Source organism: Hipposideros armiger, unplaced genomic scaffold (assembly GCF_001890085.2).
Source record: "Hipposideros armiger isolate ML-2016 unplaced genomic scaffold, ASM189008v1 scaffold_24, whole genome shotgun sequence".
In the NCBI taxonomy this organism is placed as follows: Eukaryota; Metazoa; Chordata; class Mammalia; order Chiroptera; family Hipposideridae; genus Hipposideros; species Hipposideros armiger.
The window spans coordinates 3841114-3861110 of record NW_017731374.1 but is presented as its reverse complement, the minus strand read 5'-3'; the positions used below and the strand labels follow the sequence as shown (position 1 = coordinate 3861110).

The window sequence follows — 19997 nt, the reverse complement described above, 5'->3', positions numbered from 1 at the left end:
TTTTTTTCCCAGCAATGTCTGGCATAGAGAATGTGTAGATGTGGGAATTCACTAATAATTAACTTACCACAGCCATAACCCATCATTTGAGTAAGGGCGTTTGGATTAGCCAAAGGCCTTTTCTGATTGGCAGGAAGATTTACTCAACTTTCATGAAAATTATTTTAAATTTTTATGTCTGCAAAGAAAAAAAATCATTTATTGCAGTAAGGTGTGGGTTTAAAAAAATTAAGCATAACTCATGAACATAGCTAAATTAATTGTTTTCCATTTATTTTTTAAAAATACTAATCAAGAGTAATGATTAGTGCTAAATCTGGTAGACTCAGCCATTACTCTGCATTCATCTTGCCCAATGTCATGATAAATTCCTTAGCTTTAAATATTTTTAAGGAGGGTCATGAGGTTTTATTATTTCAACTTCCTTCAGCTTTGTCCAAACATACTGACTTGTAAGGGCTTCTTAAGTCATATTTGAAACTAAGCCTAGTGGACACAGAAATTTATAAGCAATTCTAGAGCTGTAACTATCGACCCTGGAGACATATTGGAATCTGCTTGTTGACGTTTCAAAATAATGATGCACAGATCATACTCCCAGAGATGCTGAGTTAGCTGGTCTGGGTTGGGACCAGTCCTTAGTATACTTTTAAAACACCTCAAATGGATGCTAAACACAGCCAGTGTTTAGAAACAGTGCTTGGGTTTACCAGAACTTCACTTAAGAATAATATATATATCATCTGTGCCCATATATGGCCGGCACTAGCCCTATTCCGGCAGCAGTCCAGTTAGCTTGAGTGAACTCACCTGGAAACAGGAACCAGCTGTCTAATGTTGCAAACCTAACTGCCTAATCAGGATTGCTTTGAAATGAATGGAGTGTTTTGTCTCTGAAAGATTCCTTTTCGGCCATTAGCAGGTTTTCCATGAATGCTTCTTAAACCCCTGCCACAACAGTGGAACCTGCCAACAACTTGGGCGTGGTTACATTTGTCTCTGTCCACCTGGATATACAGGTAACATAGAAAAATTCAAATTTAATATATTTTTCATAGGAACTCATTGCGACTTATGTATCGAACTTTGGAACATTAAAAAGAAACTCTTTAAGATGCATTAGGCTATATCAATGCACAAAAATTTGGCTGAACAAGGTAAACCAACAGGTGGAAAAAAGTATACATATCTTACAAATGAAAGTTTTCTTTGCACATTTTAGAGGAAGAACTGAGAATTTTGTTTTCTGTGTAAAGGTCACATCATAACTTACAATTTAAACTGGGATACAGTTCCATAGGCCATGTCCAAGGTTTCACTGTAACACAAATTAAATGCATGACACTCAACATAGAACAGATTGTTCAGCATAAACATTTTTAAACAAACGCCAGTTTCCCTTATTTGCTTCATACTAGTGGAGGTTCTTGTGAATAGCTGTGATTTGTTGTTCTGTTTCCTTTTTTCTAGAAGTTGGGCTTAGAAAAACACTGTGGCTTTGGACTTGATTATGTAGGAATTATGTAAGAATTAAGTTTTTTTGCAGTTTGGTTTGCATTCCAGTTCTGTCCAGAAACATAATTTTTTGAGGGGAAATGAACTATATCTTAATAATTGCAATTTATTTACAATCTGTTTTCTTCTAGAAATTAAGTTTTTATATTTTGCCAAATTTTGTGCAAACAACATGAAAATGTTGTTAATGAGGAAAAAGTAAAAGAATTCACCACAAAATAAACAAAAGGAAAGTAGGAAAACAAAATATAGCTCTGGGCTACCAAGAATATTCGCATTCCACTTATTATAGCTTGCTCATGTGTGTGCATGCACGCACATGTTTCAATTTTTATAAAAACCTTTGTCATCACATTTCATAAGAAATAATGGAGCTTGTCCTAGCGTTTTAAAAATGAGTGGTAGTTGAGAAAAAACGTAATGTAGGACAGTGGTTCCCAAATATTAATGTGCATCAGAATTATCTAGAGGGCTTGTTGAAACACAGATTGCTGGACCACTACCCCCAGAATTTCTGATTCAATAGGCTTGGGGAAGGTGTGAGAATTTGCATTTTTATCAAGTTCCCAGATGATGCTGATGCTATTGGTCCAGGGGTCACGCTTTGAGACCCACAGTATAGAAGAAGAACACGGTTTCTGGTAGAGCTAACCCATAGATACCCTGTGTGTACCCTAGGGAAGAAGCAGTCCCACTCTGGGACACCTGCCATATGAGTTGAGACCTGGTAGGATGTAGCCCCGCCCCTACCCTTCACCCAAGTGACCTTGGTAGCAAGTATATTTGACTTTATATTTTTCACTTTGGAATTAACTGAATTCTTGCATTTATTTTATGCTTCCAGGTTTCCCTCCCCACCCCCCATCTTCTAAATTGGGATCTTTGCTATCTTTTATGTAGCCTTATAAGGATATCTTGAATCTGTTTAGAAAGTGCCTTTATTAAATACTTAACTAGACAGTAGAATTAACAAATACTGGTTTTTTTCTTATAAACCATTATTGGGGTGACTGCTTTTTAATGATCATGATTCTGTTTCTCTTAATCCCGCTCTTTGATTGTCCTTCAGTGTTTGATTTGCATTTTAGGCCTAAAGTGTGAAGTAGACGTTAATGAATGCAGCTCACTGCCTTGCCTCAACAATGGAATTTGTAAAGACCAAGTTGGGAAATTCCTTTGTGAATGCCCATCTGGTTACACAGGTGAGGGGAAAATTTCTTGTTTTTACAATATAAACCTTGGAGTCATGAAAATTTCATTGCTGAAAATCAAAACCACAATGCACTATCTCCTCACGCGTGTTAGAATGAGTTATCAAAAGATAGATAACAGTGTTGGACATGACATGGAGAAAAGGGAACCCTTGTGCACTGTTGGTGGGAATGCAAACTGGTATAGCCACTGTGGAAAACAGCATGGAGGTTCCTCAAAAAATTAAAAATAGAACTACCATATGATACAGCAATCGCATTTCTGGGTATCTATCCAAGAAATAAAATCACTATGTCAAAGAGATATCTATAGCCCTGTGATTCATTGCAGCATTATTCACAATAGCCAAGATATGGAAACAACCTAAGTGTATACCAAGGGATGGATGGATAAAGAAAAGAAAAAAAAACTATATATATTCCATATATATATATATATATATATATATGGAATATATATATGGAATATTAGTTAGCCATAAAAAAAAGAAGGAAATCCTGCCATTTGCAACAACATAAATGAAAGTTGTGGACATTATGCTAAGTGAGATAAGTCAGACAGAGAAAGATTTATACTGTACAATTGCACTTATATGTGGAATCTGAAAAAGCCAAACTCATAGAAACAGAGTACTGAATGATGGTTGCCAGAGGCTGGTGGGTGGAGGTATTGAGGATATGTTGCTAAGGGGTACACACCTGCAATTAGTAGATAAATAAGTCATGTTAAAAACTCAAGGGATAAACTCAAAGAGGGGCGAAAGTCTAGCAAACAAATACGAGTATATCATGATGGAAGAACTGACTGTGGGTGCTGCACACACAAATGCGATATATATAGATGATGTATTATAGAAATGTACACTTGAAACCTATATAATTTTACTAGCCATTGTCACCCCAATAAACTTAATAAAAATAAACAATATGATAAAAAATTTTAAAACAAAATCACAACTTCTTAACTAAAAAATGGCTACATATTCATGGTTGTCATTTTCCATTGCATGCTGAAAATATCACATTTCTCACTAGAAAATTTTCACCATTTGCAGAATGGAAGAAAACATGTTATTTCAATGTATTTGGCAAAGAGCAGAAGTTTTCACAAACATGTTAGCCATGATTTCCAATTGTTCTGCTCTTACACCTGAACAACTTGCTTGAAAACAGCTAGTCTTAAAGTCCTTCCAGGTTTTCTCCAACTTAAATATACTATGATTCTTTGCAGGTCAACTATGTGAAGAAAATATAAATGAGTGTATTTCCAGTCCTTGTTTAAATAAAGGAACTTGCGTTGATGGCTTGGCTGGCTATCACTGCACGTGTGTGAAAGGATACATAGGTAAGATGTTTCCATTCTGCCTACATTGTCTAAAAGTCCTATAAACACCACAGATTATTACATTTACTAACATTATATATGTTAACTTTCTGGTTTTCTAAATGTGCTATGAGTATATAAGAGAAAGTCCTTATTTTTAAGGACGTTCTCACTGAAGTATTTAGAGGTAAAAGGGCATCACATCTGCAATTTACTCTATTAAAATAGTTCAGAAAAAATATCTTTGTGTGTAGTGTGTATTTATAGAGAGACAGAGAGAAAGAGAGAGAAGTCGAGTTTATATGCTAAGACAAACATTTGAGAAGGAGCTAGAGATAAGTTATATAAGATAATATAGCAAATGGATGCTAAATAATATGGTTAAATATTATAGAAAAAAAATATATATATATATATTTAATTGATAAAGAGCATGTCCAAAAAAAAATGGACAGTGAAGGGAAGAGGAAAGGTCAAAGAAACAGAAGAAAATTTTGAACTAAATTTGCTAGTTTTATATTTTAACATTATCTAAATTAGATGTCTATTACTAATGTTAGTTTCAGAAAGACATAAGTTAGAAAGAGCAGATAATCAAAATGCAATTCTAAAATGACTTATAAAAGCCAGAACTCATTAAAGAATGGATCTCAAACCAGTTTCATAGGCCATTGGCTCTGCAGCCTCCATTTAGAAGCAGTGTCCTCTAAGAAGTGAATATTTTAAACACAATTTCCCCAGGGGGTTAACATTTGCGCTCTTTCTTGTCCTCACCCATCCCCAGGCCTGCATTGTGAAACAGAAGTCAACGAATGTCAGTCAAGCCCATGCTTAAATAATGCCATCTGTGAAGATCAGGTTGGGAGGTTCTTGTGCAAATGCCCACCTGGATTTTGGGGTACCCGGTGTGAAAAAAACATGGACGAGTGTCTCAGTCAACCATGCAAAAATGGAGCCACCTGTAAAGATGGTGCCAATAGGTTCAGGTAAAGGACTAAGTCTTGTTCTTTCTACTATTTTTATTTACTTAAATGTTCAGTCATTCTGCAATCTTGATGGAGTTCCAAGTCCACCATTTCCAAATCCTAGCCCAATGATAGGCTACAGTAGAATCTCCCAACAACCTGAGGTTCTGATTTACTAAGTCTGTAATTTTAAAATAGACAACCTGTATGATATAAATCCCCCAATGATTCTGATGCACAGCCGGATTTGGGAACCACTGTTCTCTAGAGTCATCCCTTAGTATCAGGGGGGAATTGGTTCCAGGACCCCCATGGATACCAATATCCACAGATGCCCAAGTTCTTTATATAAAGTGGCATAGTACTTGCATATCACCTATGCACACCCTCCTATAGACTTTAAACCATCTCTAAATTACTTACAATACCTATTGCAATGTAAATGCCATGTAAGTTGTCATTATACTGTATTGTTTAGGGAATAATGACAAGAAAAATATCTGGGCATATTCAGTACAGGCCATCAACCATGGTTCGCCTAACTAATACGTGTCAGCAACAACATAACATTTTTAAAGAATATTTTCAAATATTTCGACCTGTGGTTGATTGAATTTGAATCTGCAGATGAGGCACCCACAGATACAGAGGGCCGGTGGATGTGAGAGGCATAAAAGATGAAAGGAAGCCCAATTCCACAAGAAGCCAATACAGAAGCACTAGACAAAACTCATTTGTAAATCTTTTATATTTTTAGCTGAAATTTTCACACTAGCTAAAGTCAAAGGGAACTGTGCAATCATACTGTCACAGTCTACATTCTACGTCCATAGTTTTCCAACATTTTTTTAGTTTAGTAACCCTTGATTCAAAAGAAATCTGATATGAATGTAATCAAATAAAATAATAAAGGCTAACTAAGCTTTTGTAGTTGAAAATAGTAGTGTTTCTGGGGGAGAAAGACTTGTTGTTCCTGAGGCAGCTCTTAGGATGCCAGTAGAATACAGTTTGAGAACCAACACTCTCCTTTATCACTATCAAGTCAGCCCTATCCTGTCCCCTTCCCCTTGCAGGATTTGTGGCTTCTGCGGTACAAAAGACAGACCAGTTTTGCTTGCAGAATCTTAGGAAACTTTATTGTCCTCAACATACCACTAGTTAGATAAGTTAAAAGGAAAAAAAGTCCACCCCAGTTGTAACATTTCCCAGCCGCCTCCTGGTTTAGCCCCCTTCCATTACTGACCCCCAACAAATAGCCAAAGTCCTATCCAGAAGAAATAGGAAGCCAATTCGGCCAATGAGATTTTCACTCTCAATGTGGAAATTGTCTTATCAGCGTGACATCATAGGCTTTTTACATCTTCTGCATATAACACCTAACCATAGGCAATAAGAAACTTTCAGATGAACAGCCAAGTTCCAAATTCTCTCCAGGATCCAAAACAATTGATTCATACAAAATTTGTCGAAATCCTAACTAGAGGGAAGGTAAAAGTAAAGTCTCCTAATTTGAAAGGCATGTTAGTTGTCACCAAAGTGAACCTATTTCACAAACAAGGTTATTGGGTTTCTATAATGATATCAAACATGGGAGGATAAAGATAAGTGAAATTCTAGCCAAAACAGACTTACCATTAAAAGCAGAGAACTCAGTAAAGATCCCCTCCGATTCTAACAGATTTTCTTTTAAACCCTCCAAAACCATTTATTTCATATTAATCACCTTAGGCCGATATCAACGAGTTTCTTATATAAATGTGTTAGTACCAATAGTAACTGACATTTATTGAACAGGTCCTTTTTAGTCAAAAAATATTTTAGAAATACAGAAAATTACAAAAAATAATAAAACTCATGCACTCGGCACAGTAGTGATCAAACCTTAGCATTTTGCCATATTTGATATATATCTTTTGTTGTAAAGAATAAGTTCTAAAGGTAGATTTGGGGTCTGTCCAATGCGCGCGCGCGCGCGCACACACACACATTCCTCTTCTTCCCCAGTGGTAACCACTGTCCTAAAGTTGGTGTATACCTTTCTCATTCAGACTTTATATTTTACTACATATAAAACTCCATAAACAGTACACAGTATTATTTCACATGTTACATAAGTTGCACTATGCTATATACAGAGGGGGCCAAAAACATGTGTATACATTTTAAGAAAGGAAAACCGTATTAAAATTGTAATACTCAATATAGACTGATAACAAAAGATGAAGAATACAAGTCACGTTTGACCTCTGCAATTACAAGAGGTGCTCAGAGTAGTTACCGGCAGTGTCCAGACACTTCTGATTATGGCGAACTACTGCTTGAGCAACATTGACCAACATGTCCACTTGTATCCATGTTTTTGGCACCCCCGATATATATATACCCTTTTGTGATTTGTTTTTTGTTGTGTTTTTTTTCACTCAACATTATGTATTATGAAGGTTGATACATTTGGCTCTAGTTTACTCATTTCAACTGCTTATGAGTATTCCATTGCTTTACCATACCATGCCTTATTTTCCCATTCTCCTCTCCATAAGCATTTACAATGACATGGCTGGGAACATTTGTTACTTGTGCCTTTGTGCACCTGTGCAATAGTCTCCACATAACTAGAAATGGGTAGACAGGGCTCTGGGAATGCAAACTCTCCACTTCCCCTGACATTGCCAAAGTGTGTTCTACTCACTCTATGAGATTTCCCATTTCACAGCACCCTTGTCAGTATTTGACACTATCAGGTACATTTCCATTCCGATGGGTTTAAATGGTGTGCTGTATACAGCAGAGATGATGGCGTACTGATGAGGAACACGACACTGGATGACTCAAAATTTTATTCTACCACTTAATAATGAGACTTTCTGAGTCACACTTTCCTCATCTGTAAGATGAGAATAATAATAATAATATTGCCTCATTGTCATAAAGATTGATCAATATATGTCAAGCCTTTAGAACAGCATGTGAACTTTTTATATTTTGTCCTAGCATTTCTGTGGTGCTAATAAGAATTAGCACCAATGTGTGAATAATACTTCACCTTGACTAGAACTACTTTCTATTCTAGTTTTGCGACTACAACATTTCAAATCTATGTTGCCTTAAATAGGTTTAATTGGATGAACTAGAGGAAAAAAAAGATGCATAGTCAAAGCAATGTTGTGATGGGGAAGATGTGTTTCAGCATTTCAATTTTCAAAGTCCTTGGAGATGAGTTATCATAAATGGGGACACCCTCTAATGCCTTTCTACAGCTGTTCTAATTGTTCCATTTGTTCTCTTCCAGGTGCCAGTGTGCAGCGGGCTTCACAGGGCCACTCTGTGAATTGAACATCAATGAATGTCAGTCTAACCCATGTAGAAATCAGGCCACCTGTGTGGATAAATTAAACTCCTTTAGTTGTAAATGTCGGCCGGGATTTTCAGGCAGCAGGTGTGAAACAGGTATATATGATCTCAGTGTCATTAAGGAAAATACTAAAAACAGTGATGCAACAACTATCGATTTTTGCCTGCACCAAGCAACGTGTATATACAAAAAACTATGCTAAGCATTTTGTACTTATTTCATCTTCACAGCCATTCAATACACTAGGTAATCTTACCCACAATAGCTCTAATGAGGAAACTGAAACTTAGGTGGGGAATGGAGAAAATTGAACGTAGCAGAACTCTTCACAGTCTACACATTTAGAAGGGATACTTTGGTAAACCACTTGATTTAGGTCAGAGGCCACAGGCATGTTTGAGAGTCAGTGTGAAAACTGCTTTCTCAGGGTGCTGGAGTCTTAACTGTAGGACTTTTGTTTTATTGAGTGAAATATGCAGGATTGGGGCAGAGCTGTATTGATCATGAAATAGGGAAGAGCCAGAGGCCTGAGTAGGGACGGAATGGTGCCCTGACAGGCACCCCACCTTCCCTCATGTATCAGTTACTCCCCTCTACTGACCCATCCCCAGCAGCATGTAGCCATGTTTATTTAGTGCTTCTCATCTTCAGTAACTCCACAATCCCGCTTCTCCTTCCAGCTACTCCCTGTTCCTCTACTTCCTTTCACTACTGAGTCCTTTTCCAACCTTAGATACTCACTGATTATTTCATTTAAAAGAATGTGTTTTATATTTTGTAAATCGTATGTATTTCATTTTGAGACTACTTCTCAGATCACCATATTTAACGAAATGGCTTCCTTGACAATAGTCCTGCGTACCCGCTGCTTGCCTTAGACAATTGGAAAATGCCTCGCAAGTGCCATGATCTGCACACTTTTCTTATTTGTTGCAGAACAGTCTATGGGTTTTAACCTGGATTTTGAAGTGTCTGGTACTTACGGTTACGTCATGCTAGATGGCGTGCTTCCAACTCTCCGTGCTGTCACCTGCACATTCTGGATGAAGTCCTCTGATAGCAACAACTATGGAACGCCAATCTCCTATGCACTCGAGAATGGCAGTGATAATACCTTCCTCCTGACTGATTATAATGGGTAAGCAGAAATGGCAGGCTCTTTGGCTGCGCTTTGGCTCTTATCCCAAGACCATGTTAGAACTGATATTGGGAAGGGGAGGGGGCAGGTGCTCCAGTAGGACAGCAGGGTGACAATCATCAAATAGAGCATATGGACAGATTCTGTAAGAAGGGAAAGGTTAGTGATAACACCTTATACTTGTATTGTATTTTGCTATTTACTAAGTATTTTCTTGGTATTTTACTCAGTACTACTAAGTATTAAGTAATTCATTTGATCTTCACAACGACCTGAGGAACTTGTGCCCCTTTTACAGACAGTAAGACAAATTTTAAAGAAACTGAATGATTTGCCCCAAATCTCACACTCTGGGAGTGGAAGAGTCAAGTCTCAAGCTCTTAATACTGGTGCTCCTTCTTTCACACATCAGGGCCTCCCAAGGTCAAGGGATTTCAGAAACATTGTTGACCCATGGGATACACAAATATTGAATAGGTATCAGTCTACAAACTCAGAGGTGCAAGATGACATTTCTTTCTTTTTTCTTTTCTTTTTTTTTGGGGGGGGGAGGGGTCAGTGAAATCCAGGTGCAGGGCTACATCCCTGTGGGCTGTCAGGACACTCAACCTCAGTTGTTTCTCTGCTTTCTTTCACTTTTGAGGGCTTTTCCTATCTCATATTCTCACAGATTATCTAAAACCCACAGAGTTTTGCTGAAGATCCACAGACTTGGATAGGACTTCCATCACGGGTCATCTGTCCACATTGCTCATTGCTGAGCTGTCCATTGCCTGAGCTCTATGATCACTTCAGGACCACTGCTCTTCGCCACATGTGGAATCCTTGGCAAGGCTGAGGTTTATGCATTCCATCTAGATGGATTCTGTGGTTTACCACAGGGCCTTTTTCTCTCATATGCACCCAAATTTGTGGCCAATTGCTACTGAGCAGATTGCATGCCTCAAAGACCCACTGAGCCCTTTCTTCTCCTCAACCCATGGGACTGTCACTATTCTGGTGGAAATCTTCCCATCCTCAAACCCTATTCTTTTTAGTGGACATGAGCTTTCAGAAACAAAATCCAAGCAATTTGCAAAACCTCCCTGGAGGTGAAATATGTAGAAAGAATCCATTGCCTACATGAATAGGAGGATAATGGGAAAACACAGAGGGGAAACAATATAATAAAAATATAATGTCATCATAAAGATCTTTGAATAGGGACTGAGAAGAAGCTGGGAGAGAGGTATTTAATGAATTCTTATCTTCCTTATTAATTTTCCCTAATCTTTTTCTCTATTTGCTTTTTTTTAAAATTTATTTATTTAATTTTTTTATTTTTTTTTGTTAGTTTCAGGTGTACAGAACAATGCAATAGTTACCCTTTTCACCCTCACAAAGTAACAACCCCCCTCCCCCCATCCACTGCCCTCCTACCCCCGATATCATGCTTATCTATTACAATTCCATTGAATCCGTTCCCGCACTCTACTCCGTGTCCCGAGGTTATATGTATATATAATTATAGTTGACATACAGTATTATTCAACATCAGTTTCAGAAATACAATGCGGTGGTCAGGCCTCTACATCAACTATGAAGTGGAATCCCCAAATACAAATTGGTAATTGCAATATGGCCTCAGGGATAGAAAAAGACAGTCCAAGGAATACAATCAATAACGTTGTAAGCATTTCTTAGGGGGCCAGATGGACCAATGCCCTTTTGGGGAGTCCACTCCATTTGCTTTTGAAGATATTTCACTTTAAACTGCTTATTATCTTTGACATTTCCCCAAGTGACGTGGTTATTGGAACCACCTTGTGGCTGCTCACCTTTGTTTAGTTCCACATAACAAACTTGGCTTCTTTGGATCCCCATACTTTGTCTGCCATGTGACTGCTTTGGCAACCGAGAGACGGAACTTAACTTTCTGAAGTTTCTTCCTGGTCTTAGGAACATACGTTCTAGAGGAAAGCAGCCAATCTGATGTTTGCACAACTCTCATTCCTTCCATTCTTTACTCACTCTCTCCGGAATAGACAGTTGCGGAATTGTTTCAAATTGGGCCAACTTCTCTCAGCTCATCCTAAGACTGTTTCCTACCCCTCAGTGTCTAAGAAACAAAAACAAAATTTCAGCGAGCTACCATAAAGTGTAATTAGTAAATCAAGTCTGCTTCTGTGAAATATGAGCAAGTGGAGAAAAAGAAGTAATGGTTTTATATGAAGTGCTTTACCCACAAAAAAAAGAAAGAAAGAAAAAGAAGGGAAATAAAGAAAAAAAGTAAATCGTCCCACAGATGGGATTACAACATATAGCTGATGACTGTGTCCCCTGGAATCTTTCCACAGCTGGGTTCTTTATGTGAATGGCAAGGAAAAGATAACCGACTGTCCCTCTGTGAATGACGGCCATTGGCATCATATTGCAATCACCTGGACAAGCACTGATGGAGCCTGGAAAGTCTATATTGATGGGAAATTATCTGATGGTGGTCTGGGCCTCTCTGTTGGTGCAGCCATACCTGGTATGTCTTTGCAAAAGGAATAAAATTTGATTAGACAGTAGAAGTTGTGGTGCTGAGGTGAACATCAAATTTGCTAGCTGTGTTGTCTTTGGTTTTAGACAAAGATCAATAGTTATTTCTTTTATTTACTACCCCTTGATTATCCAGACTTTAAATTATTAGAAACTTTTCCTAGGTGAGCTGTGTGACTCTCTGTAAGAAATGCCTTTTGGGTCTTCATTAAGACTACTAAGAGACACGCTGAACTAACAATGGGTACTTACTGAATGGCCTACCAAAGAGGAGATTAATTGCTGGGGTTTTTGTTGGTTGGTTTTCTTTTGTGATCAGTATACACAGTTTACAAGTATATCCATTATACCTGTACAAGCCAGAGCACTCCTAAAAGCTATCTGTCTTTTATGCTCTTTTCCCAATAGAACTCAAACTCCCTTCTAAAAATACTTTTAGGAAAATATTCATAGAATTTTAGTTTGAAGGAATGCAACATTCTTGGGTAATTCAGAGCTCTCAGAATTGTACATGGTAATAAGCTTGCTCTATCTAGATTCTTCTATAGCCTATGTCATAGGAGGAAGAATGGTTGGCAGTTTCCTGTAGTAAATATGGAAACAAGTATTGCAACAGGAAGTGGCATTACCAGGTGAAGTGAGATGGTGGGCATTTTTTGTGTTTAATTTAGAGTGTTCTTATTTTCAATTATGTTTTCTCTGGGTGCTGGGATTGCAGTTGACTTTTATTTTCTTTATTCTTTTCTGATATTTTCATAATGAACATACATTTCATTTAGGGTTCAAAAAAGCATTTCTATCTATAAAAAATTAAACCCTTATAGAAGAGTGAAAGGTAGGTTGAACGAATAGGAAAAAAATACAAGGAAACTGTAATAGTAGCCACCCAACGAGATGGTCGTCTGACCACAGGAGTAAGAAAGAATTAGTGGTCCTTAATATTGCAAAGCTCAATTGACCGAGCTTGATGAATAACTGGATTCAGTTTGGATGACCGGGCTTATTGAAGAGTCTATAAACTAAGATAGGAATTCTAGGGAAAGCACAACTATCAGAGCAGGGGTTGTGGGGGGTGATTCTGTATTTGGTTTTAGACATAATGAGTTTAAATTCTAATCACAGGAAAAACGCAGCTAAAACCATAGGGTGAGACAACTTTATATCAAATTGACAAAGTAATTTTTAGTGCTAAGTTATCATTAGCATGGATTCAGCATGGTGGACACTCTTCTAGAGTTCTGGCCAAGTGTGAAAATTGACACAGGCTTTCTAGGAAGCAATTTAAAAACTTTCATCAAGAGCCTTAGAGAAATCCTTTGGATGCAACCAACAATTCAACTACCAAGAATCAAATATTTATGTATCAATGTATTTATTTCAGTGTATCCAGTAAGAAGTGGTGGTTTAATTAATTAATTAAGCAAATTATGGATTGTATATTCATATGATAAGATAGTTATTAAAACTCATGAAATGAAAACATGTTCAAGAAGAAAAGCAAGATTCAAACCTCATATATAGCATGATCCTGAGTTGTGCATTTATAGCGCACACACACACACACACACACACACACACACACACACACACACACACTAAAAATATAATAATAAAATTTTTTTTGAAACTAGCAGGAAATCCACGAAACTGTTAAATGATTATTTCTGGGTAGGAAGAGTTCTTTGTCTCATTTTTTTTTTCAATTTTCCTTCCATGTGTATGTATTAATTTTCATTGTTAATTTTATAAGAAAAAGTTATAGGTTGGGAAATCATGAAGGAGGGATCTACAGATATTGATTGGCAGGTGAGTGAGATCAGATAGAGCAGTTGAAGGAAGAAGAGGGGAGGCCAGTGTGGACTCCTGGGCACATCAGCATCTAAGGGGCAGAGAATGGAGACTGAGCATGAGCATAAAGGTTCCAGCAGAACCAGGAGAGGATGCTGTCATGGAAACCAAGTGGAATCAGTCAGGCTCCTGGCAGGAAACAGGTGGCACACAGAAGGAGGGTAACTAAAGAGGTTAATGAAGGGACTATTTTCAAAGGTATGAGCAGGGTTAAGAGAACCAAAATATGATAGTAAAATAACCCATGACCAGCAACAATGGAAAATCATGAGGGAGGGGCCTAAAGTGACAAAAAGTGGGAGTTGTTGCCAGAATTTAGGCAAACCTGTAGTGATGGAGAGAAATCACCCAGCAAGAACAATGATGTTAGACAGGGGAAAGCAGCCACTACATCTGTTGCCTGGGAGGAAGAGTCCAGGAAATTAAACTTCTCCATCATCCCACTTTCCCACCTCAGGTTGGTCCTTCCGTTGGCCAGACACAAACAAACCAGAGGGAGAAGGAAACCAGGTGGTGCAGTCCACAGGTGTCAACCATGGGGGGCACAAAGCAGAGTGTAGGTGGGTGAAGGGTAGCTCTGGAGGGACAGACACAGACCATCCAGTGTGCCAGGAAGGACGCTTTAATAGAATGAAGTGGTCAGTAGAAACAGATGAAACAGAGAACTCACCAGAGGGGAATATTGAAAAATTTCCATTACATTTGGCAATTAGGCAGTCACTTGCAACTAGAGCATTCCTTGGAATTAGTGGCAAAAATTTAAGCTTTGTAGGCTTAAGAATAAGAAGATAAAGAGCAGCAACTGGTAGTCTGTCATGGAGGGTAATTTCCTAGAAGAATGGGGGAAAAATAGGACTTACCTATTCTGTTGGCAAAATATTATATGCATATACACGTATACATATAGATGTTGTCAAATATTTATATAAATCCATTATAATAGTCTAAATCCCCTCCAACTATTTTTTAAGTTGCTATATAAAACAATGAATTTGTCCTTATTGATGAAACAATGCAGTAAATGTAAATAATTTTGCTTTTCAGTAATTGTCCCTGATACATTTATATTGACTGTGCTCTCATTAAGTTAGCATTTTAGGAATAACAGATAATCAGGCCAGTTTTCCTCCTTTTTTCTCTTCTTCTCTCTTCAGGTGGTGGTGCATTAGTTCTTGGGCAAGAGCAAGACAAAAAAGGAGAGGGATTCAACCCAGCTGAGTCTTTTGTGGGCTCCATAAGCCAGCTCAACCTCTGGGACTATGTCCTGTCTCCACAGCAGGTCAATTCCATTTTCAGTGTATGACAGTAATGAGATACAAAGGTACAAACCTAGTAAAAATGTGAACAGCCTAATGATGCCATATCTTATTGCAACCTCTGGGTTTTCGGAATTTAGAACCAATCCCATTTGATGCTATGGTCATAGGCTAAGCCAGGCAGAGGTTATCTGTGGTAGCTTTCAATCCATCTACTTTTCAGTTGCTTGGTGATGTTTTAATATTTTATTGGACATGATGACTTTATTAAAGCTTGTCATTTCAGAGCTGGAAAGAATCATAGAGTATAATATTTCAAAACCCTCTGACTAAAGATGAAGAAATTTAAGGCTGGCACAAGATCATAACACAGAGAATAAAAAGACAAGCTTAGTGGTTAAAGCCAGTCGGCAGGTCTGGCCCGCGTTCAAATCCCAGTTTTATGACGAACTCACAGTGGTAGTTTTGAACATATCATTCCCTCTAAGCTTCAGTTTTCTTATCTATGAAAGATAAATCAACAGACCTGCGTAACGGGGCTTGGGCAGGATTGAACATAACCCTGCATGTATAATGGTGGTGGTGTTGGCACACAGTAAGGGCTTAATAAATGTTTGCTATAAATGTTATCTCAGTGGTAGAGCTTGCCTGAACCTTAATTTCCTCAAGTTTAGATCAGAGATAGAAGACAGGAGAGTGGAAAGGGGAGACCTTTCCAACACCTTAACAAACTGCAAAGGTTTAGACAATTCCTTTGCATAGAATTCAGAATTTCCAGCAACCTTGAAACATTCGGTAAAGGCAATGATGGGGGTGGAAGAGAGAGAAAGAGGGAAAAGAACTTTCCTATTGCCCTGAAATCATTCCATACAAAAGCCTGCTTCCCTCCACCCCACCTCCCAAAATCTGCAAATGTTTTTAATAGGACCAAATTAATATAACATTGTCTTAATGAAACAAGTGAGGTTGATCTAAAGATGTGTTTGTAAACTTTCAGGTGAAATCATTGGTTACTTCATGCCCAGAGGAACTCAGTAAAGGAAACGTGTTAGCCTGGCCTGATTTCCTGTCAGGAATTATGGGAAAGGTGAAGATCGATTCCAAGAGCGTTTTCTGTTCTGGTGAGACTTTCCTTCTCCTATATACTGTTATCTCTTGACTACTGTAGGGTTTTCTAGCAAAAGGAGACCATCTAAAATTTTCCACTGGTCAGAATTATTGTGTGCCTGTCAGTCTGTTGTTTACCTAGTAATTCATTTTTACCCTACTTTCATTTGAAGGATGTATTATTCTTTTAATAGTTACATACATTCTGTATAACAGGGCACAAGTTAATTGTGGAATAAACTTGGACAAAGGTAAAATAAGATAAGGAAAATAGAATGAGAGGAGGGAGGGATATGGTTAATTTTTTAAATGCTCCCTGAAGTCCTGTCCTCCTGTTTGAGATGGGTGGTCTCTCTAGCCACCGTTGAGGGGCAGGTAGCACTGGGTGAAAAGCAACGGACATTACAACCCACACGCTGAAGAGTCAAACTCTGGGTGATCAAAAGTGCCTCACAAAATTCTGTATTTAAACAAACTTCTGAAGATTTCCTAGAATTCATGGTTTGATAACTTACAAGAATATTTCCTTATTATTCCTAAAATGCTATTTTTTCCTCTAAAAAATATTCAGCAGACTTTTGCTAAAAGAGGAAAAGTTGTCTATTGACTCAATTAGTTTTTTTCCTAGTCACTTCGCATGCCCGTGATTTTAGTATCAGTAGAGTGGCCCTCAAATGCTGAAACAACATATGGCTTGAAGCCCTTGACCTCCTGAGACTCCACGCTGTTGCTGACCAGCTCTGTCCCTGTGTTCTTGGCCCTCAGATTGCCCACCTTTAGAAGGATCAGTACCGCATCTGCGAACTGCATCAGCGGACTTAAAGCCAGGCTCCAAAATCAACCTGTTCTGTGATCCAGGCTTCCAGATGGTTGGGAACCCTGTGCAGTACTGTCTGAACCAAGGACAGTGGACACAACCACTCCCTCGCTGTGAACGTGAGCTGTCTCTGTTGAAGGCATTTCCGTAGCTCTTGAAAAATATTGAAGCCATAGAAACACTTTTCAGGAAAGCTTGACAAAAGCTAGACAACTTCACAGTAGCAAGCATAGCAAGTATTCATTGTATAATTCCTTTGTGCGATGAATCATATGTGCTGGGCACCGTGAAGGAGGTGGGAGATGGAAATCCAAAGAGACCACCACCTGGGAATACACCCCAGGTGGCACAAGGAACTGGGTGGGAGAGAAAGCCAGCCATGAAGGCTGAAGCCCAAAGGGAGATGGTTCATTTCTGGGTGGGGAAACAGGAAGAGATCTCTTGAGTTGGGTGCATCCATTCATTCATTTATTCAAAAAATTTTAAAGTACCTAGTATGTGCTGGACACTGATCTAAGTTCTGGAGGTGCAGCAGTTGCAGGAAAAAAGTCTCTCTTCTTATGGAGTTTACATTGTAGTAGCCGAAGCAGAAAATAACATGTAAATGTAATATTATTTATTTATAGCAATAAGAATAGCAAGGGTCAGAAGTAAGGGCTGTGAAGAAACATAAAGCAACGTAGGGAAATACAAGGTGAGGGGGTTGGGTGGAAGTAAGTCTGTTGTAGGGAGGGTAACCAGGGAAGTTTCTCCATCTATTCCCACCTGACACGTAGATTTCTCTGTTTCTTTCTCTCTACTTCCTCTAAACAGGAGGCTTCATAAGGCAGGGATTTTGTCTGTTTGGCTCATTACTGTAACCTCAGCACATAGGACAGTGTCTAGCAGGTAGCAGGACCTCCATAAATATTTTTGAAATGAACAGATTGCATGCCTACCGTGAGCCAACAATATGCTAGATGCTGAGGGCACAGGTATGGCTGCAACCTGCTACCGCCCCTAGGGCACTCTTAATCTAATGTTCGTGTACAATGAAAAATTCATGCTTAACTACTGGTTTAATATACATACAATGTCCCTTGAGAATGTTGTCCCTAATGTAGTTGCATTCTTTCTGGTCACATTACAGGCATTAGCTGTGGGGTGCCACCCACTTTGGAGAATGGCTTTTACTCGGCTGAGGACTTCCATGCTGGCAGCACAGTGACCTATCAATGCAACAATGGCTACTATTTGTTGGGAGATTCAAGGATGTTCTGTACAGATAATGGGAGCTGGAATGGCATTTCACCATCATGCCTTGGTGAGATAAATCTTGGCAATTACCGTGTTGGTTTAGTCAGGCTCCATGGGAGATAATCATCCCAAATTCCTGAGACCTCTCTCATGCATTCCTTTGTTAACTTCATCTCATCCCAGTAAGATCTGGGCAAACCATGGAGGCAAAGCAGCTGTCCATAGAGGTGCCGAACGTGTTTTAAATTTTTACCAGGCTCCATATTAAGAGTATCTTTATCTTTTCCTGTTCTTCTACTTGCCTACCTATAAACTACTTAACCTACCTAAACAAAAAAGAGCTTTTTTCGTATATCTGCAATGCAATTATGACTATTATTTTTAAATTTGATAAAAATATGAATAGCATTACACACTGATGTGTAATGATTTAAAAGTATAAACAAATGTTTGATAATAAGAAAAATGAGCTTTACTATTTGTGATCTGTCTTCATTTTAGATGTCGACGAATGCGCAGTTGGGTCCGATTGTAGTGAGCATGCTTCCTGCATCAACAGAAATGGATCCTACGTTTGCTGGTGTATCCCACCCTACACAGGAGATGGTAAACACTGTGCAGGTAGCTATTATATGTGTAATTGGGGAGTCTATTTCAGTTTTTTATTCAACTGTATATTTTAAATATATGTTATTTAAACATAAGAATATTTTCAACTTCAAAGGGGAGATGAAGTAGATAAACCATCTTTAAAAGAGCACATAAGTAATAACTAAAGGTGCTCTAAATTAGCATTGTGCCTCTCCCAACTTCCAATGTCTGAAAAACAAAACTGAGAACCAACTCTATCACCAGGATGTTGAGGAAATGCCTACAGAGCAGGAGAATAATACAGCAGATTTAGAAATAGAAGCAGTGGCTTCCACTGCCTCAAGCAGAGCAAAGAAAATGCTTCATCATGTCGTCGCTGGTATTTTGCCTCTGACTCAGTCACACAGAATTATATCACTGGATAAAATAGACATCTTGCCTTCCCACATCTCTGGGGGTTTTTTTTGGATAACTTTAATAATACTGGCCCATCTCCCAATCCATTAATATCTTTCTACATTTATCATGACAAAGCAACTACCAGGAAACAATAAAGAGGAATTCTCAAAATCAAGTGTTACAATTGCGTTTACTTTTAGAGAGGATTTCATTTAAAGTCCTTGGCTTTTGTAGGCAAAATCATCTTCAGAGTGATTGAATCAGTACCTCTTCCCCTTTTGAGAATTCAAATATTATGTTTACTCCTGTTATTCAGAGCTAGTCCCAAATCTCCCTTTAACTTATTTCCTGTCCTAGAAGTGGTGACTGCCCCTAAATTTGCGTATAGTAGGGACTAACGATCCAATCCACAGTCTGCTTGAAAAGTGAGGCTGCGAACTTCTCCTAAATGTACTTTGGTACATTCTCTATATCAGTTTGAGAGAACATCAGTTACTCTTTAAAAAAATGGGTGTGAATTGGGGGAAGTAAGAGGGACCGAATCCCTTTTAAGTCCTGCCCTGGCACCACCACTGTTTCACCCAATAAACAGCTCCCTTTGGGCGCAGATAAATTTTGTATATATTTTGTTAGTCATTGACGTTTCAAAATATTATTTAAATGCCTATTAAAAAAAGTTCTGGTCTAATCATCCAGCGTATCCCTGGCCTTCATG

General features: G+C 38.3%; 1 protein-coding gene across 1 annotated transcript in view; it reads left to right on the top strand.

The window, feature by feature from the left end:
- Positions 1-19997, top strand: part of SVEP1 (sushi, von Willebrand factor type A, EGF and pentraxin domain containing 1) — a 177261-nt gene that overhangs the window by 101643 nt on the left and 55621 nt on the right. Inside the window, 14 exon segments of the mRNA XM_019635789.1 lie at positions 377-405; positions 828-836; positions 920-1019; positions 2604-2717; positions 3958-4071; positions 4835-5036; positions 8305-8462; positions 9304-9505; positions 11842-12017; positions 15031-15155; positions 16130-16253; positions 17005-17175; positions 18186-18359; positions 18794-18928. Coding sequence (XP_019491334.1) covers positions 377-405; positions 828-836; positions 920-1019; positions 2604-2717; positions 3958-4071; positions 4835-5036; positions 8305-8462; positions 9304-9505; positions 11842-12017; positions 15031-15155; positions 16130-16253; positions 17005-17175; positions 18186-18359; positions 18794-18928 — 1833 coding nt within the window.